Below are 21,792 nucleotides of genomic sequence, written 5' to 3'. Positions count from 1 at the left end.
AAAGAGTGGACTGCAGCCGGAGTCAGTGCTTCAAGAACCACTACGCTCAGACGTATCAAGACATGGGTTTCAACTGACGCATTCCCTGTGTCAAGCAACTCTTGAACAACAATTCAATTCAGGTTTATTTATATAGCGCTTTTCACAATGTGATTTGTTCCAAAGCAGCTTTACAGGGGCAAACAGGAAAAACAGAAAAGGTAAAACACAGCAGAGTGCATGGTGTTTATAGAACAAGCAAGAATATTCTAATCAATAATATCTAATAAATAAATGCAGTCTCCCGGTGAGCAAGCCAACACTGCCCTGCTGTGGCGAGGAACCCAAACTCCAATGATTGATTAATGGATAGAAAAACCTTGGGAGAAACCAGGCTTAGCCGGGAGGGCCAGGTCCCCTCTGACGTGTCATAGCTGCACTCAGTGACCCCGACCAAAAGCCACAGATTAAATATCCATGAGGAAGAGGGAGAGCCCATCATCCGCAACCCAGAAAGTCCCACTCGACGAAAACCGTGCAGGTTCAACCCGGTCCCACTCCACGATCGACACCAGAAAACAGAGGAACAACCTGGGAAAATAGTAATGGCAAGTTGTAACTTTATTCCTCTGTTGTCTGACATCGACCACAAAACAAGACCAAACCCGGACCCACACAGCCCCAGCAAATGAATCCCCCAACCACAACCAACGAGCCCCCCCCAATCCCCACAAACACCCACCCAGGAACCTCCAATCAGAGCCACTGAATGCAGCTATAACTTCAAACTGCTGACAGTTGATGTAAGTTTAGCATTAAATACCAAGTATTGTCATTTCAGCATTAATGTGACAAGTAGTCCGTCTTTGCTCTTGGTTGGGGATGGAGTGGTCTGAGCTGGGATGGTCAGATGGTCGTATTTCTCTTGGGTGGTGGTGGAATTGCAGCTGTAGCTGGCATAATCTCTAGTTGGGGATGGGCATATGTCGATCATCTGGACCTGGCGGAATTTCTCCCTACTGCGGAGGCAGAAAGAGAATAATTTGTGTAGCTGCTGTTCATTAACTATGCATTAAGTGAAAGCTTGGCTGAAAAGATGTGACTTTAATCTAGATTTAAATTGGGAGAGTGTGTCTGACCCTCAAATAGTATCAGGAAGGCTATTCCAGAGTTTAGGTGCTACGTATGAGAAAGCTTGACCCCCTTTGGTGGATTTAGTTATTCTAGGTGTTATCAAAAGTCCTGGGTTTTGAGATATTCGAGAGTGTGATGGGTTGTAATGTGATAAAAGCTCAGTTAAGTAAGTAGTAGCTAAACCATTTAAAGCTTTGTAAGTAATTAAAATAATTTTAAAATCAATATGATACTAAATGGGTAGCCAGTGAAGCGATGATAAAACTGGTGTTATGTGATCGTATTTTCTTGACCTGGTAAGAACTCTGGCAGCTGCATTCTGAACTAACTGTAGTTTGTTTATTGATGATAGAGGACAACCACTAAGTAGAGCATTACAATAGTCAAGTCTTGATGTCACAAATGCATGAATAAAAGTTTCTGCGTCAGCAACACAAAATATTTTGTAACTTGGCAACATTTCTAAGGTGGAAGAAGGCTGATTTTGTGATATTTGAGATGTGATTTTTAACTGAAAGGTTTCCGTCTAATATAACGCCTAGGTCTGTAACTGTATTTGTTGAAGTAACAGTGCAGCCTTCAATTTGCAGGTTGTAATCTGAGATATTCCGTTTACGTGTTTTTGGTGCTATAAGTAATATTTCTGTTTTGCTAGAGTTTGAAAGAAGGAAATTACTAGTCATCGAATGTTTTATGTCTTCGATGCACTCTGCCAGTTTGGATAGCTTGAAGGAATCATCTGGTCTTGATGAGATATATACAGTGGGTACGGAAAGTATTCAGACCCCCTTAAATTTTTCACTCTTTTTTATTCTGCAGCCATTTGCTAAAATCACTTCAGTTCATTGTTTTCCTCATTATTGTACACAGTACCCCATATTGACAGAAAAACACAGAATTTTTGACATTTTTGCAGATTTATTAAAAAAGAATAACTGAAATAACACATGGTCCTAAGTACTCAGACCCTTTGTTCAGTCTTTAGTAGAAGCACCCTTTTGATTTAATACAGCCATGAGTCTTTTTGGGAAAGATGCAACAAGTTTTTCACACCTTGAATTGGGGATCCTCTGCCATTCCTCCTTGCAGATCCTCTCCAGTTCTGTCAGGTTGGATGGTAAACGTTGGTTTTTAGGTCTCTCCAGAGATGCTCAATTGGGTTTAATTCAGGGCTCTGAATGGGCCATTCAAGAACAGTCACGAAGTTGTTGTGAAGCCACTCCTTCGTTATTTCAGCTGTGTGCTTAGGGTCATTGTCTTGTTGGAAGGGAAACCTTCGGCCCAGTCTGAGGTCCTGAGCACTCTGGAGAAGGTTTTCATCCAGGATATCCCTGTACTTGGCCGCATTCATCTTTCCCTCGATTGCAACCAGCCGTCCTGTCCCTGCAGCTGAAAAACACCCCCATAGCATTATGCTGCCACCACCATGCTTCACTGTTGGGACGGTATTGGACAGGTGATGAGCAGTGCCTGGTTTTCTCCACACATACCGCTTAGAATTAAGGCCAAAAAGTTCTATCTTGGTCTCATCAGACCAGAGAATCTTATTTCGCACCATCTTGGAGTCCTTTAGGTGTTTTTTAGCAAACTCCATGCAGGATTTCATGTGTCTTGCACTGAGGAGAGGCTTCCGTCAGGCCATTCTGCCATAAAGTTCCGAATGGTGGAGGGCTGCAGTGATGGTTGACTTTCTACAACTTTCTCCCATCTCCTGAATGCATCTCTGGAGCTCAGCCACAGTGATCTTTGGGTTCTTCTTTACCTCTCTCACCAAGGCTCTTCTCCCCCGATAGCTCTGTTTGGCCGGACAGCCAGCTCACGGAAGGGTTCTGGTCATCCCAAACGTCTTCCATTTAAGGATTATTGAGGCCACTGTGCTCTTAGGAACCTTAAGTGCTGCAGGATTTTTTGGTTACCTTGGCCAGATCTGTGCCTTGCCACAATTCTGTCTCTGAGCTCTTCAGGCAGTTCCTTTGCCTTAGGATTCTCATTTGCTCTGACATGCATTGTGAGCTGTAAGGTCTTATATAGACAGGTGTGTGGCTTTCCTAATCAAGTCCAATCAGTATAATCAAACACAGCTGGACTCAAATGAAGGTGTAGAACCATCTCAAGGATGATCAGAAGAAATGGACAGCACCTGAGTTAAATATATGAGTGTCACAGCAAAGGGTCTGAATATTGGACCATGTGATATTTCAGTTTTTCTTTTTTAATAAATCTGCTAAAATGTCAACAATTGATGAAAAATGAACAAAAATGAACTTAAATGATTTTAGCAAATGGCTGCAATATAACAAAGAGTGAAAAATTTAAGTGCGTCTGAATACTTTCCGTACCCACTGTAGCTGAGTATCATCTGCATAGCAGTGGAAGATAATTCCATCTTTTCTAATAATGTTGCCAAGGGGCAGCATGTTTATGGAGGGGTCCTAAAACCGATCCCTGAGGTAATCCATCATTTACTTGCGTGACATTTGACGATTCCCCATTTAAATGGACATATTGATATCTGTCTGATAAGTAAGATCTGAACCATTGTAGTGCCTGTCCCTGAATACCGGTATAATTGTGTAAATGATCTTATAGTATTTTATGGTCTACAGTATCGAAAGCAGCACTAAGATCAAGCAGGACTTCTTAGTCCTGCTTGATCTTAGTGCTGCTCCATAAAGTAAAGGTAAAACTCTTGTGAGATGTTACCTTTATCTGATGCAATAAGAAGGTCATTTGTAATTCTAACGAGCGCAGTTTCTGTGCTATGATGCGGTCTTATGCCAAACTGAAACTTTTTGTGTATGTCATTATTTTTACAACAGACAGCGTCAGAAGCATCTCGCCTCGGCTAAAGACAAAAAGGACTGGACTGTAAAGTTTCCAGAGTCAGTGATGGTTTGGGGAGTCATGTCATCTGCTGGTGTTGGTCCACTGTGTTTTCTGAGGTCCAAGGTCAACACAGCCTTATAACAGGAAGTTGTACAGCACTTCATGCTTCCTGCTGCTGAGCAACTTTATGGAGATGCAGATTTCATTTTCCAACAGGACTTGGCACCTGCACACAATGCCAAAGCTACCAGTACCTGGTTTAAGGACCATGGTATCCCTGTTCTTAATTGGTCTGCAAACTTGCCTGACCTTATCCCCATATAAAATATATGGGGTATTGTGAAGAGGAAGATGCAATATGCCTGACCCAACAATGCAGAAGAGCTGAAGGCCACTATCAGAGCAACCTGGGCTCTCATAACACCTGAGCAGTGCCACAGACTGATCGACTCCATACCACGCCGCATTGCTGCAGTTATTCAGGCAAAAGGAGTCCCATCTAAGTATTGAGTGCTGTACATGCTCATACTTTTCATGTTCATACTTTTCAGTTGGCCAAGATTTCTAAAAATCCTTTCTTTGTATTGGTCTTAAGTAATATTCTAATTTTCTGAGATACTGAATTTGGGGTTTTCATTAGTTGTCAGTTATAATCATCAAACTTAAAAGAAATAAATACTTGAAATATATCAGTCGGTGTGGAATGAATGTATACATTATACAAGTTTCACTTTTTGAATTGAATTGGTGAAATAAATCAACTTTTTGATGATATTTTAATTATATGATCAGCACCTGTATACATGTTAAATGATCTTTTCAAGAGACACATCACACTATTTCACTCCTGTGACTTCAATCTTCTCAGCACATTTTTTTTGAAGCTGAACTCCACAACAGCAGTCCTGCACCCCACACACTTCTCAACGCTATGTTTTTGCATTCAGGAACGACGTTTGCAAGGATGGTCATGCAAACCAAAGTATCTGTAAAGATGAGCATTTATCTTTTGTTTTGCAGGAAAACAATCCTAATATAGATCTACCACCCCTCTGCATTTTTCTGTTTCTTTCGCTGCATGTGTTTATTTGTGTGGGTGAGAATGATCACTACTGTCAGGGGTCTTTTTGTGAGATTGTGCATGAAAGAATTTAAAGGGCAGACTAGACAGGCCCTTGATGTGGTCGTAAATCCTTAGCAGTGGGGAGATCTCTTTTCTTGCTCTCATACAAGAGCAAGAGCAGGATCCAGAAGGAGCTTTGTGATACACCTGCCAAGTTATTAATCCATGTAACTCCAGCTTGTGGTTTTCTCTCACATTCATGTCTGATGGTCTCATATGTCTCTCTCCACAGACCCCCAGCGACTTGGCCGATGAATGCGGACAGAAGAAGAGGGGCTGTCACAAACGCTCAGCATCCTGCGGCAGCACTGACCACCTTAAAGAGGTCAGGACGCGTTTAGGGTCTGATCTCTCCTCCCACGTGCGCTGTTACATTCAGTGGCAGCAGTGCCGGGGCTGGATCCCCTTATTGTCTTTCATTTCCCCCGTGTGAGACTGTGGATGAGTAGATGGGGCCATGGGATGTTAGGTGGGGAGGCTGTGTCATTATCATGTTATTTGCAGGCTCTAGTGAACCAGAAGCAGTCTTGTCACCACGCATTATACCCTCCCTTCCTCCAGCATGTGTGTGTGTTCACCCTTCATTGCCCGTTCACATCCTCTAGCATCTTAATAAACTGTTGTCTTTTCAGCATTTCTACCATATCATGTTTCTCCGTCCTTTGTTGTCATTTTTTATAAGAGATCAAGATGGTCTGGATGTCCTCCGCTAAGCTTTTTCCAGTTTTGTTTTAGCTGTCATATATTCAGCTGTGATGCTGTAAAGATCCAGTGAAAATGACTGCAGCCTTCTTTTCTGTTTGGGTGGAGCGCCTTAGCCCTTTAAAAAAGGTCCATAGATTGTATGTTACAGCCATTAACTGTGATTTGATACTTGCTAACTAGTTGCAGGTTACATAAGCGCAGGGACATTCTCAGAGAGAGCATTTGATTGGACAAACATGTATGTAGTGCAAGATGAGTCATCAATATTCGAAGATGGGGTCCAAGTGTAATAGACAGACTAAAAGCAACAAAACTCTTAATATCATTTCATGGTATCTTTTAGGTACATGCACGAATGTTCGAATATTCGATCGGCAATAACTATTCGAAAATTAAAAATCACCTTAAAAATCACCAATTAAAATTGCATATTTAAACATTGGAGATAATTAACGTTTTTTGTCAAAGATTACGCCCAGATTACACTCAACAATCATTAGAAACCAATAAGAAACATACGTTCTAGGTTCTGGGATTCTGTACTTTTTCCCAAAGGTGTGTAATAGCGCCACCATTTTTGAAGAAACCTACCCACATCTAAGGAGTGATAAAAAAATAACAAATGAAAATAGAAGAATACAGTTTCTTTTGTTTAAAAGCAGAGACTCTTTCATTTGACATATTGTTTGTCCATATATTCTTTACAGAAAGAATTTGTACTGTGAGCCATTAAAGTTTGGTTTAAATATAAAAAAACGCTGGCATAGGCTGGCAACTTTTTTCAAGGCTGGTGGGGGAAGAGTTAATAAATTTCGCCTTAGCATAAGCCTGTATTTTCCTCCTAAGAAATTCAAATAGGGTCGTCGCCTTCAGGTTATAGCCTGTACATAAATTTGCAAGGATTTACCCATTGATGCAAATGTAAATGCAAAGCTAAACAAGACAGACACTGACCATGTAACGACAAAGAAAACAACATTTAGATTTATATTTACATTTATTCATTAAATGTGGCGGAGAACAGCAGGATGAGTAAATATCTTCCTCAGATTACTGTCACATGCACTTCAATCACTCCGTTTTTATTGCAGGTATTATTTAGGATTTCAATAGTCGGCATGGATGTATCAAGCCTGTTTAATTTATTTATTATAAACATTATAAATAATAAAGCCAGATTTTAAGTCAGGTCTGGGTTTTGTTACGGGGGGTTAGAAGAGCAGTTAGTTTTCCCAGCTGTCAGCTTGTTAAACGACTGAGTAAAATACGCCTATATGCTTTTTTTTCTTATCAAGAGCACATATAATAAATAAACAACACAACGATACATCACAGACTGTCAATATACACTGCGTTTTGTTTGTATTGAATTCTTTGTTCTGTTTTTGTATGATTTCGCTCCGTGTAGATGTATAACTTCTTTTCAACGTTGCTAATTTTTTAAACATAAAAAACCTATATAAAGGATGATATTTAAAGATAATTGTAAGCTTGATAAGAAATTGTGACTAAATAAAAACATAAAAAATTACGCCTTTAGTAATTTATAAATATAATATATATATATTGGAATATAACAAAAATAATATATATATTGGAATGTAACAAAACTTTATGAATATGAAATTATTGAAAAATCCCCATCCTTATTATCTTTAGTGTAGGGGTGGGGTATAACAATATACTGTACTGAACAATTACCATAATATCATAGACCATATCATGATAATATCTCAACTCAACTTTATTTATATAGCGCTTTTTACAATTTTCATTGTTACAAAGCAGCTGTACATGAGACACATTGGGCCCTATTTTAACGATCTGAAACGCAAGTGTCAAAGCGCGAGGCGCAAGTAACTTTGTGGGCGGGTCTCGGCGCTGTTGCTATTTTCCCGGCTGGATAAATGGCTCTTGCGCCCGGCGCAAATCTAAAATGGGTTGGTCTGAAGTAGCTTCATTATTCATAGGTGTGGTTTGGGCGTAACGTGAAATAAACCAATCAGAGCATCATCCAACATTCCCTATAAAAGCAGGTGCGCAAGTTCCATTATGGATTGCTATTATTATGGCGTATTTACCAGGCGCAAAAATATGAGCACGCTCAACTTAACTGGTAAGTTGAAGACTAAGGTTTTTAATGTACTTACATTATGGTAAAGGTGATTTCACAGTCTTTTTTTTTTCAGTCTTTCAGTCGATTTTTTTTCCTGGTTCTTGACGGACAAACCAATTTGTCAGATGTCCTTATATACATATATGTCTTGCCACTATTGGGCAAACAGGTCTGATCCTTGATTACTACAATTAACCTGAATATTTTGTAAGCTAGATTTATGCCTATTTTTTCACATCTTCGTGGCACACCACAATGATTTCCGTCATCTCATGTGTTAATATGTTTTTAGTGTAACATTTTATGATTTGCAAAAATAACTGTTGCATCTGTGTAGATTACATGAGCAAAGTGTATGCGCGTTGTGCACGCTATACATTATGGTCAAGCATGCGCCCTTAAAATAGCATAATGAACAACGCGCAACGCGCCACTGACTTTAGACTAGGTTTTTTCTGGTCAGTGGCGCAATTGTTTAATGGAACAGCAAAATAGCACCAGGGATTGTTTGCGCCGGAACACGCCTCCTTTTATGCGCTGAACCGCCCAGGGAGCACAAGTTCATTCACTAGTTTAGCGACATGCTTCTGTGGAGGGAAAAGCGCGCTTTGCGCGGGTGCAAAATAGGAATGACACATGCGTCGGTACAAAGTCAATTGCGCTGGGTGCAAGATAGGGCCCATTGAATACAAGTATGAATTCTAAAGCAGCCCCCCGGCCAGGCAGATAGTGCAAAACAATATGCAAACGGTGGTTAGGAACCCAAAACTCCCATCCAGAAAAAAAACTTCAGGGGAACCCAGGCCCAACCAGGGGATTCCAGTTCCCCTCTGGCAAAAGCTGCTGCCTCTGGACAAGCTCAACAGTGCTTGCACAACAAGGCTTAATAAAAATATAAAAATTAAGGATTTAAGATTATCATTAACAATCTAATAGCATTTGAAATGTTGTAGGAAAAACAAAGTTGTCGCGTCCTTTATCCAGCTCTATCCTCTTAGCTCTTGTCAGGTCATCGCTTCCAATTCTCAGCTCTGCCATCAGGTCTGGGCATGAACTGCATCCTGCGGTAACCTTGGAACAAAGAGACAAGACTGGCTGAGAGTAGAGTACTGTTCTGCACTCTTTGATGCAACAAGTACATCATTTGTTGTTGGATCTGTTCCTGGTTCCGGTTGATCTAAATAATGCAGCCTAAATCCTCTGAGGATTTATATTATGGAGATGTAGTGTATGCAAGATTAAAAAGATTAGTCTTTAGTCTAGATTTAAACTGACAGAGTGTGTCTGCTTCTGCTTTCCTGTGCAGGGAAGAATATTCCAAAGTTTAGGCGCTAGATAAGAAAAGGATCTACCACCTGCACTTGATTTTGAAATTCTAGGTATTACCAACTGACAGGACGCCTGAGAGCGTAATGTACGTGGAGGTCTGTAATACAATAGAAGTTCATTCAAATACTGCGGCGCTAGACCATGTAGGGCTTTATAGGTAATAAGCAAGATCTTAAAGTTAATGCGATGCTTTATAGGTAACCAGTGCAAGGTTGACAGACCCGGGTTTATATGCTCATACTTTATTGTACGTGTAAGAACTCGAGCTGCCACGTTTTGAGCCAGTTGCAGTTTTTGTAATAGGCCCGCAGGGCAACCACCTAGAAGTGCATTACAGTAATCTAGTCTTGATGTCATGAATGCATGAAGTAATTTCTCTGCATCTGACAGTGACAGCATATGACGTAATTTGGATATATTCTTAAAATGGAAAAATGCAATTTTACAGGTGTTGGCGACATGGCTTTCAAATGACAGAGTTCTGTCGAATACAACGCCAAGATTCTTAGCTGATGACGAGGATTTTATGGGGCATCCGTCAATCGTTAAGCAGTACTCTTGGTTGTTACGCATAGCAGTTTTCGGTCCAGTAAGTAATACTTCTGTTTTGTCCGAGTTTAGTAGTAAAAAATTGTTACTCATCCACATTTTTAAGTCAACTATGCAATCCTTTATTCGATGGAACTGCGTGGTTTCATGAGGCTTCGAGGAAATATAAAGTTGAGTATCATCAGCATAACAGTGAAAGCTAATTCTGTGTCGCTTTATTATATCTCCTAGAGGCAGCATGTATAATGGGAAGAGCAGAGGCCCCAAGATTGAGCCCTGTGGTACACCGTACTGGACTTGTGATTTGCGGGACACCTCATTGTTTATTGCTACAAATTGAAAACGGTCGGATAAATAAGACTTAAACCATTTCAATGCTATTCCGTTAATGCCGACGTAATTTTCGAGCCTATGTAGAAGTATGCTGTGGTCAATGGTGTCAAATGCAGCACTGAGGTCTAGCAGCACCAATAATGAAATACAGCCACGGTCAGACGCTAAAAGCAGATCATTTGTAAATCTGATCAAAGCATGTCACTCTGTACTGTGACATGCTCGAAATCCAGACTGGAATTCATCATTAATGTCATTCCTTTGGAGGAAGGAGCATAATTGAGTTGAAACTACTTTTTCCAGAACTTTAGATATAAAAGGTAAATTCGATATAGGCCTGTAATTCCCTAGTTATTTAGGGTCGAGTTTGGTTTTTTTAAAAGAGGCCTTATAACAGCCACCTTAAATGCTTTAGGCACATGTCCTAATGTCAGAGATGAGTTAATAATACTAAGAAGATGATCTATAATTTCTGGGAGAATTTCTTTCAGTAGTTTTGTAGGTATAGGGTCTAGCATGCATGTTGTTGATTTAGATGATCTAATGATTTTAGACAGTTCATCGTGATCTACTGTAGAAAATAATTGCAATTTCTCCTTAGGGGTGCTGTAGTTAGTTTGTTCAGCGGATTTCACTACAGGTTGCATTGTTATAATTTTTTCTCTTATATCTTCGATTTTTCTCGTGAAGTAGTTCGTAATATCATAAATCAATTTTTGCCCCGAGCCACAGTGGCAACAAATTCTCTCTAATTCTTACACTCACATTTTAAGTGTAAATTGAAATTAAAAAATGAAATGAAAATTTGAAATTAATGGTGAATTATCCTGAAGAAACATCTAGAAACATTTAAATAGATATTGTGATATGTTTTCTGTGAATTATTTTGGACATAACTTAAGATATCTTCCCTAAAGATGACAGCAAAGCAAAGGATATTGATTTTATGTATTCGTGTGTTCATCTCTTCCTGTATGTATCTGTATCCCGGCTGTAAACTCTGTGTACAACTATGTACAGGTTTTATACAGTATGTGGTTATATGCATTGTGGTTCCCTTCAAGAATGGTCAAAGTCTGAGCAACCAAACGGGTATTAAATGTTCTAAATGATGCTTTTTTAAAATGTACAAACACATTTGTGGTGAGGGTTAGGGCATAGAACATACACTATAATTATTAATGACTTTTGAAAAGTCCCAACACTGTTTGGAAACCCACTGTAGGTGTGCCTAGAGAGAAAAAAGGATATATATATGAGATCTGAATGTCAACACTATTTTTATCTTGATATGTTGCTTATGCCAAAAAAATCATTGATTGAATCCTTCACAGAAGGAGAAGGCAACCCAGATAAGCTCATCATCACAGGACAATATTAACATTCAAGTCTTTTGTGTGGAAGGCAGCTGTCTATTTAGTAGTCTGTGAGTTTGCTCACTTAGTTTTAAAAACAAAGTTTCTGGGCCATAGCACTGCATTCAGTTGACCTAAATTCACCTTGCACCACAGTCGCACACCAAAAAAACCCATGTGGACCCATTATGCCCCACTCAGAAATGTTTCTGTGGCTTCTTGAGGCTACAGGTGTGATTGGAGTAACTCGTTTAGTGCTTTGCTCATAGACACTGTTGACTGACTCAAGCCTGAGTTTACACCCGATGTCTGATCCCATCCCTCACCTGTATCATCCTTCTTACCCCTAGGGTGTTGAGAAAGGGTAAAGTGAGAGATTATGTTTAGGTATGAAGGATGTTAGAGAGTTCAGCCATGAGACACATACTCTTTCACACTACTCTGACCTACTAACTAACTAAAGAGATTGCTTCAATGTGATTCTGTGAGAGCTTTGTTGTGAGTAACAGTGGGTGAGAAACTCTGTCCTGCTAATCTCTCTCTGTCTCTGTGTTTCAGATTGTAAAATTGAGGCAGCAGCTCCAGCGCAGTAAACACAGTAGCCGTCACCAGCGCGACAAGGACCACAAATCTCCCTTCAATGGCAACCACACTGCTATAAGCCAATCACAGGTCAGTTCTTTCCAGCAGATGTAGATGGAGGAGTATTGAGGTGTTGTTTTAACTGTTATCAAGATAAAGAGAAGAGTTTTTGGGGCAGTCTGTTGTTCATAGTTGGACATTTTTTTAAGGAATGGAATGAAATGAAAACATTCACACTCAAACCCAATAATTCTGTAAACATTATTGCAGTACTACGAAAAATGTTGTTTTGCATTTTTACATATATAGTAAAACTTTATAGATATACAACCAATGCAATTCTTTTGACAGATTTGATAGATTTTCATAATAGAAGCATCATTTTTTTATATATACAGGTTTTTATACAAAAGGGTATTACACACTAATACTACATCAAATTTCCTCGAAGTACAAGGGCAGAAATTTTAACCACAACATGCATCCATGTGTTGGTACTGAACTATTTCACAGTTTTTTTATTTTTTTTATTTTTAAAGCATCCCTAGTTTATTTTTATTTCTTTGGTTAAGAATTTCTGCATAGTTGTTCAGCCCAGTCCTCTTCTCTCATGTGCGTGTGTGTACTTTACACACTGGTCCTAATTGGCATGGTGCGTGTGTGTGTACTTTACACACTTGTCCTAATTGGCAGGGCCAGGTGCAACCTCGAAGGCTGTTTCGGACTGAAAGAGCTCTCTTCATAAAGACAGAAACAGTGAATAAATTACTGTGGCCTCTCGCTCGGCCGTGTCTCCCTCTCGCTCAGTTTCACCCCTCCCTACCTCTCCCTTAGTCTTTTTCTTGCTGTCTCTCTCTTTTTTTTTGTCTAGTTCAGCATGTGGCGAATGTGCCGCACGCCTGCTCTTTACTGTACTATAGCTGCCAGTCAGTGAATTAAAGACCACGCTCTGTCCAGCCTGCTGGATGTGTGTTTCAGAGGCCCGTTGTGCGGCTGGGCCTTTTTTTTAAGTGCATGTGGTGGGCTCAAGCACCATCTGTCGTCTAACTGTATTCATCTTTTGTGTTTAATCCTCTAAACTGTACTCAGCCCCTCTGTTACACAAAACACCAAACCATTCACGGCGCGCCCGGACTGGACAAGAATACTGATTTGAGATCAACGCTGAACACCTTTAGATGTAACTTCACAGGTTCCACGCTCACAGCTGACTGCTGTGCAATGTGAAAATTCTTTTTTTTTGCTGTTTTTTTACCAAAAGTAGTCAATTTTAGAGAACATGTAAAAAAATATTTTAAACAAAGTTACTTTGCATTTTTAATTCAGTTATGTATCTGTTTTATGGCAGTCGGATTAAATAATTAGTAGAAAAATTATCCTTTATATCAGAAATGGAGGGTCAATTCAAGTGCATTGCATTGTGGGAACAGTGTTTTGTAAAACAGCCAGGAAAAGCTATGCAGATCATTTTAATCTGGTCAAACTGTTTTCAACATGTTGTAGTATTTGAAGTAGCAGCAGCATTTGTAATAGTGTTTTTTTGCATTTTGATGCAATATTTACTATGTTAGATAGACTTTAGTAAAAGTTTGTAAAAGTTTGTGGATTAAGCCTGGCTCAGACTATAGGATTCTCGGCCAGATTTTACCCCGATTTCCTCTCCCGAGAATCTTTGAAAAAATCGGTCCTAAAAACGCGATCGGCCCGAGAATCGGCCCAGATTATCACGTAATGTGAGGCGTTCACAGATCGAATCTTAGAACTCCCGATCTGCTCCGAGAGAAATCTTAGCCGCCCCGATCATATCAAACATGTTTAATACTTAGGATTTTAAATCGGGCTGATGACGTTGGTACTTTCCCTACAGCCAATGAGAGACAGATCTGAAAGTTGACGGAGATGACTGACAGGCCTTTAAAAATATAAACCGTAAAAGCTCCTGCAAGGGTACGTTGTACAGCGGAGATGGAGGAACAACGTGTGGCAACAACAGGATCGTCTTTATAATTTATCCTCAAAAACATACCACAACCGCATATATAAGGAAAAGAGCTGCAGGGAGAAGTCGCGTCGGTTTTAAATGTACCGGGTAAATAAACTGCTAACGCGCAGCTTGTAGTTTCGTTCAACAGATTGTTATCGGTCTATAGGCACACATGCATGCGTTTATGTGTTTGTTTTTTGCTTTATCTTATAATCACGTTGGCATACATCTTTATTCTCGGCAGCCACAATTGTTTTCTTCCGTTATTTATGAACCTTAAACTTAAACTGCTCGCCCAGAGTACAGTCATAACTTCAGCCCTAGTAAAAAATCATATAGCACCATCTGCTAAAATACGATACCGCGGCTTTGGACTGACAGACAGAGAATCATTCAGAGCGACAAAGACTCAGAATTCCAGTATTGAATGTTACACACATTGCTACAGTTTTGCTACAGTTTTGCTACAATAAAGTATAAATCTTTTGCTACTAATTGCTACAGAAACATCTGCTTTTCACCGCGGATACGCCGTTGTAACCCTACAGTTAAAACGGTACAGTTACACACTCTAGACCTTTTGCATAGCCGCTGCATTTCCTTCATCTATCGTGGAAATACACTTTTTTCATAATAGGACAAATAGATCACGTGAAATTAACTGCGATGTCGCTTTGTTTACTTCTGTTTCCCGGTGAGATGACGTAAGAGGCGTCCTCTGGTATGATAATCTTAATATTATCCTGTATTTGGGTGTCTTAAAATGTCTTTTGATGTGCAATTATGATATAAAAAAAATCCAATCAATTAATTTTTATTTTTGCACTTGCTACATTTAGTCTTATTTATAAACACAACTTTACCCCCAACGTTTTCTTCTCTGGACATTTCACATTCATAAATGCAAGTTTACAAAGGGCAAACCTATTTTTGTAGTGCTTGAAAAAGAGATTCAAATATAGATGTAATGACAGGTTTAAGATTTAACATAAGAGAATCTGATACGATTCTCCTTATGTGTGAGCTGCAACCAGAATTTCAAATCTGTCAGGATTTTAAAACTCCTGCAGTCTGAGCCAAGTTTAGGATTGTACATAAGAGAATCTGGCAAGATTCTCCTTATGTGTGAGCTGCAACCAGATTTAAAATCTGTCAGGATTTTAAAACTCCTGTAGTCTGAGCCAGGCTTTAGTCAGATGCTTTTATCAAAAGTGAATAGTCCATTCAAGGTACATTTTAGTCATTATTGAGTTACAGGAAAGCTCCTATTAATATACAGTAACGTTACAAAATATAATTGTGAAAGCATAGTACTTTGTCATTAAAAAATAATATAAAAGAAATATGTACTTTTGAAATTGATAACTTGGACCAAACAATGAAAAAAGCTGTCAATATGAGTCCAGCATAGATGGACATTCCTTGAATAGTGTTTAGAATGCTTTTCTCCTCAAAAAGCTGATTGATAAAATGTCAAGTTTCAGATTTTGCTATTTTAAACATAGGCTTCTTTAAAGAACAGCTTTGAATTCTTCTGGATACTTCCATTCATGATATAATTCCTATGGATACAATTTGTTTTTACCACAGTTTTGATGAGTTTATTATTATTATAAAATGTGGATAGGGCGACAAATGGATTTCAGAAGTTTTGAATAGAGATGCACTGATACTAAATTTCTCCACCAATAGCGATTATTATCTGAGATATATCTGCCGATTCTGATGTAACCATCATACTATCGAAATCGGAAGATATTACTCAGATAATGATCCGCTATTGGTGGAGAAATTATTAACTCTTATTAATTAAATTCTAAAGATTAAATTAATATAAATTTACTTTCTGAATGTTATTAATTCATATAATATACTTATTGATATTGAACATCAAACTGTTGATGTTTCGTACCATTTTCTATACACAAAGCACAAATAACTTGTGATTTTGCAGAGATGTGTGTGTAGAGGAAAGAATTCAGGTTTGTTTGAGAAGAGTTGGGAGACTGTTGTTCTATATTTCAGTCCTTGAAAACCAAAACATTAGAGTTGAGCCGGATACCCGTTTCAGCCGAGTATCCGGTACGGATAAAGCACTTTTGCCGAGTACGAGTATCATACGAGTAATACGAGTCAATATCTGTGCTCGGATTGAATAAAAATACTCATTGTGTTGCTGACTGTGTCCCGCTCTGCTCACTCACACACAGAACACTGAGAAGAGAACAGCGCTCTGTCTATCTGTCTCTCCCTCAGTCACTCAGGTTTGCGGGTCTTTTCCGTTAACGTTTAGGGTTTCTTCAGCGTCAGGTTTGTTTTTTATTTCGGTTTGTAGTACTTACTTATTAACGAGAAGAGTTCTGGTAAACGTGGGGTTTGTTCAGACGTGGTGCTTGGTAGAATGCGCCTCGCGTTGCGTCTCCGCCTGTCGGAGTTTATTTTTCTTTTTTAAACCGTCAGCTGTCTCTAACCAGTTTTTAATTAAAAGTTAAAAAAATAAAGTTATGTTGAGATGAAAACTCTTGTTCATTACATTTTACTTCATAATTGCAACCGCATGTGTTGTATTCATTGTTGCCAAACTTGTTCTGAATATAGTTCGTTTGTTATCGTGATCAAAAACATTGATCTGAAGCTCAATGCTGATGCTGTCATGTAAATAGTTTTATAATCAGCAATAAATATAACAATTTCTGATCAACCCATATCAATTGCATGCTTAAAATAACATACCGGTTAAAGCCCCGCCCATATCAAGACAACCCGACCCACTTCCGGGTTAAATCCCGCCCATTTCCGGGTTAGGCCCCGCCCAGTCCGAGTACAGATACGAATACAGATAATTCATATGGTTGACAGATACAGATACGGATACAGATAATGCTGTACTCGCTCATCCCTACAAAACATATCTCTCCCCACGCTCCGCCTCAGTGGGAGTTTCACACCGTCGCCGGACTATAAGAAAACATATGGAAGTTGTCATTTACCATTCCAGGAACCATGTGATAATTTTGCCTCAGACACAAATACGCACTTGCATTTGAAAACTTGGGTTCCCCTGCAGATGTGATTGTGCCGATTGTCTCGTTCGGCCTGAGATTCTTGTAACTCTCTTCATAGCAGGCGTGGGTTCAGGAGGAGTGCCTGTCGAGTGCATAGAGGGGGTGATGTGAATGAGAGATGGGACAACATGGACAAGTTGGCACAATGACTGGTTAGAAGGGATGGGTCAATAAAGGATATCATAACGAATCGCGATAGAATTTATTTCGATAAAGATGATAAGCTATTGGCATTTTTGACTCTATATGGAATAATCTTACAGACAGCAGAAATAAACGCAACAACAGTCTGTGATCGTGCAGCTTTTAGCATGCTTGTCAAAGTACAAAGTCCATTTCATACTGCACTTGGCAAAGATAACTCAACATGAGGAGGAAAACATGAATGGAAGCGGAAACGAAAGTGAAACTTACCTCGAGTTGTCATCACGCAGTTTGTAAAGTATTTGGTAGTTTAAATAAGACGCACTTAGTTTAACAACGTAGAACACATGTTTTAGACGGCACACGCATCACAGACGAGAGACAGCGTTTTGGGGGAGGAGAGTGAAGTCCCAGCAAAACATAGGCGGGTGACGTAGTCCCAGTGACGTAGATACGCGGCGGTTAGAGACATGTCTCGTTTGCGTGATTCAGAGTCGACTCCCTTTTTACAAGCCAATAACTTTATTTATTCACCTTAGGACTTACAACTTGGCAGACTGCTTACTTTCAAACACTGCAACATAACACACTGCATGAAATGTAATTTTCATGATCTAATGCTACTTTCAAGAACACACACAGCGTGACCCCTGTGTGGACGGCAGGGCCGTGCACTGGGGGGTGCCCGGGTGGCTGGAGCCACTGCCCTGCTGCCCTCATCCTCTAAGGTGCCCCTCTCAACCCCACCCCCACCTTCGGGCAGGCATCCATTCAAGATCCCCACTAAAATAAGTCTGTTAACGCTCCACTAAACATCATAAACATTTCTATTATTGGCGCTAAGAACTTAAAGGTACAGTGTGTAGGAATTTGAAGGATTTATTCACCAAAATGTAATATATAATACAAAACTATGTTGTGAGTGGTGAATAAATACCTTACAAAATGAAGCGAAATGTTTATATTATCTTACAATCAGCCATTTTATGTATATACACCGCGGGCACACCCTTACATTTAATATATCAAATTGCACAGCCATGTTTCTATAGTAGCACTACACGGACAAACTGAGCGCATTTCGTAAAACGAAGGATGCACAGAACTACGTTCTGCTTCAGCTATGTTTTGAGGCAGCTTGCCACGCCACTACATAGAAGGATTAGCAGAAGAAGAGGAAGAACAATAACAAAATTCACTCGTCATGTTTTTTATTAGAAATAGAAACGGTTCTTTTGTTGGGGTTAGAAGTGAAATGTGCGCTAATGGCGGACCACACGAGAGAGCGTCAATCTGTTTCGTCAAAAAAGAGAAAATACAAGGCGAAGTTGAGACAAAAAACGAAATAAAACCTGAATAAAGAACAGTGTGGCTTTTCCCAAATGGAGGGCACTGAAGCAGGAAGCAGAAGAAGTAGAAGAGGAAGAACAATAACAAAATTCACTCGTCATGTTTTTTATTAGAAATAGAAACGGTTCTTTTGTTGGGGTTAGAAGTGAAATGTGCGCTAATGGCGGACCACACAAGAGAGCGTCAATCTGTTTCGTCAAAAAAGAGAAAATGCAAGGCGAAGTTGAGACAAAAAATGAAATAAAACCTGAATAAAGATCAGTGTGGCTTTTCCCAAATGGAGGGCACTGAAGCAGGAAAAGGTTTGCTAAGCGACGCCGAAGTTGCCCGCTTTCTATTGGACCAGTAAGTTTGTCTAATTTCCACTATATAAGTGAACTGTTTGTTTGATAGCTTTAGTTAATAGATGAGCTGTTCATCAAGAGAAGGCGTTTTTCCTTGTAAATATTTAGCACTTTGTAATTGTACTAGAAGTCCTTGTTGCATGGCCGTGTGCAAATCAAGTTAGAAATCATGTTAACAATCATAATTTGCACAAATCGGGTTTAAGTTATATGATAATACTGCTTAGCTTTCACATCCTCTCTTGTGCTGTCCTCCCGGGTAACGTTAGGTCCTCTGCTTCTCCTCGCCCTGCCTGCATCTCCAACACCCCTATCTCTCCAATCTCTTCCTCTCCCTCTTACTACCCGTGATAAGTCCTCTAATTGACTCTGTGATGATGAGAAAAACGTCTGCTAAGACTTTCGCGGTTAGATTACATTTCTTTAGCATTAGCAAGCGGTTTCAATAGGCTGTAAGTTACGAACAAAGTTAGCGTGCCAAAAAATGCTTTGTATAATAAGCGAATAAATCACTGACACAATGTTAAACAGTAAATGATGAATTAAGTAACCTTTATTTATTTATTTATTTATTTTTGTTTGTAAATAAGCCTCATCACTTGACTTGCAAAGGTTACTCTCTTCTGTCTCAGACGACGACATCTCTGTCCTGTGTCCGTAACTTCAGTCTGTTGTTCGCCTGTGAGACGTAGATTGCAATCATCAACACCACCGATAATGGCCGCTATCATTTACGGAACCCTTTTGTCCTTTGACGGCAACCGTAGCTTCTCTAATGGGAGGGAGAGGGGGGGTGGCGGAGCTTTAGGTTGCAATTTCCAACTTCGCCAATAGTGGCCTCTGAAACTCACACACAGAACCTTTAAGAAAATGAGAATTCTTGTCAAATTAAATTGTTGTATCGATCTGATATAAATATCACCAAATTTGCAGTTATTGGCACATTTTGTAGAAAATGCCATCATAAAGCTGACAGTTTGTCACAACATTTGCCCATTATCTATTTTCTTTTATTTAGAGTCATATGGCGCGAATCCCTGTTTTTGTGTCTTTTGTGTGTTATAAGTTGCCCATGCATGTATTAGACACGTAAAATTGCAAAAATGTAAGTATCGGAAAAAAAGATGCATTCTATCTAAAAGCAAATGCTCACCTAGACATGCCTGAAACGCCTCGTGTAACCACACCAACACACAGCTCCAACTAAGACGCCCCAAATGTATATGCAAGTAAGGTGGGCGTACCTGTCAGTACAATTGCTTTTGGAATATTTCCTGTAGCTCAGTGGTTAGAGCATGGCAGTAGTAATGCAACAAATGTATAGTATAATGCAATGTAATATATATTTTTCACGTTGGATAAAACAGCTGCCAATATATAAATGTAAATGTAACTTTTGCACCCGCAAATAATGTTGAATTTTTTTAGAAATTCTAACAAATCACCATTATTGTGAAAATGCTGTATTGCTACTATTAATGTTTTAAACATCATACCTTAACATAGTACAACATAAAATATAGATTTACATATTTACTGATTGCTACAGTGTGATAAGTAGAAAGACATTTCTAAGAGCGTTTGCTGTCTCCTCTTGCCCCAACACTTAGTGCCTTCTTGTGGGGGTGTTCTCCCCAGTACGTGCATGGAAAGCAGCTAAAGATGAAGTAGCAGTCATGAAAATGGCATTCTTTTTTAAATCAAAGCTTTTAAGAGGGGGATTAAGAATAAACTGGGAATGAAAGTTGTTGCATATAAAGACCTTTATGAGTGATCCGGCAAGAAGGTAAGAGGCTTCTTGAGAAGAAAAGAGAACATCATAGGTGGGACAGAAAATACAGGGTGAACAGCCGTGCATTTCTTCTTCACGTTATGGAATTTCTGACAGCTGTTTCAATAGTTAAAATTGACACACCTTTTCACAGATCAGACTGACAAAAGTTGTTTCATAGGGATGTAAAATAATACCACATTAAAAAGACTCCCATCCTTAACTTTTAAAGCAACGAAGTGTCATGCATTCTGACTCCTTTACGTTGTAAAACATGCTTAACATGGTCAACCTTTCAAAAAAGTAGTTGGGCGTATTACGTAGTTTTTTTTGTACTCGATACACTCCCCCAGCTATACTATATAGCTATTACTATATTATTAATGTGATCAAACTAAATACTCTTCGAAGATACGAAGAATGCAATACTTCTCTATAGGTACTCAACATTAATATGAGATTGGCAGAAACCCTGTGTGTTACGCCCGCTTTACACTTTAAAATAAATTTGGATTTACAAACTAATGTTCATAACATTAACATCTATCTTTAGTCCATGGTTCATACTTCTTAGCCATGCTAGGTGCTCATATGTTTAAGTGAGCATGTCTTTCCCTGCATTCTTGACATTCTCTCTGTGTGGAGTCCACAGCGCCTGCTTGTGTCAGAAATTAGATGTGCAGGGGTTTGTGCCCTCCCCGGAGCATTCAAAGGAAATGATGAAGCATTCTACTCTGTTTAGCTTTTTTTACATGAGACCCCTGGACTGTGACTGTAGAATATATTATTTTGGGCCTCTAGCCGGTTGTTGTCAGCGGGTGGGTTGCTGAAGATTACATTTGTGAAAATATTTTCTCCTTGTGTTTTTGAGGGGATGGAGAGGTTTCAAATTATTTATTGACAGGACTTCAGATGATTTAGCTTTTCTGGTGATTTATGACTAACCTTGCATCCAAGCCGTGACCACAACAATGTAGCGCTCACAGATTATGTTTGATCTCTTGTGAGGGACAGCCTAGAATTTAGGGTGTGCTGTGAATCCAGGGAGACTTGTATGTATTCTTGAGTCATTTGTAATTGAGTTGCGTGAGGATTTGGAGGGG

At 39.3% G+C, this 21,792-nt stretch overlaps 1 protein-coding gene across 2 annotated transcripts in view; it reads left to right on the top strand.

The window, feature by feature from the left end:
* Positions 1–21,792, top strand: part of fam117bb (family with sequence similarity 117 member Bb) — a 66,870-nt gene that overhangs the window by 37,938 nt on the left and 7,140 nt on the right. For both annotated transcript variants that reach the window (XM_056755535.1, XM_056755534.1), the window contains exons 3-4: positions 5,295–5,387; positions 12,008–12,121. In XM_056755535.1, coding sequence (XP_056611513.1) covers positions 5,295–5,387; positions 12,008–12,121 — 207 coding nt within the window. The remainder of the gene's footprint in view (positions 1–5,294; positions 5,388–12,007; positions 12,122–21,792) is intronic.

The sequence above is a fragment of the Triplophysa dalaica genome, chromosome 8, assembly GCF_015846415.1.
Source record: "Triplophysa dalaica isolate WHDGS20190420 chromosome 8, ASM1584641v1, whole genome shotgun sequence".
NCBI classification, from domain to species: domain Eukaryota; kingdom Metazoa; phylum Chordata; class Actinopteri; order Cypriniformes; family Nemacheilidae; genus Triplophysa; species Triplophysa dalaica.
The sequence above is the reverse complement of the archived record's forward strand: the minus strand, read 5'-3'. Positions and strand labels throughout refer to the sequence as shown.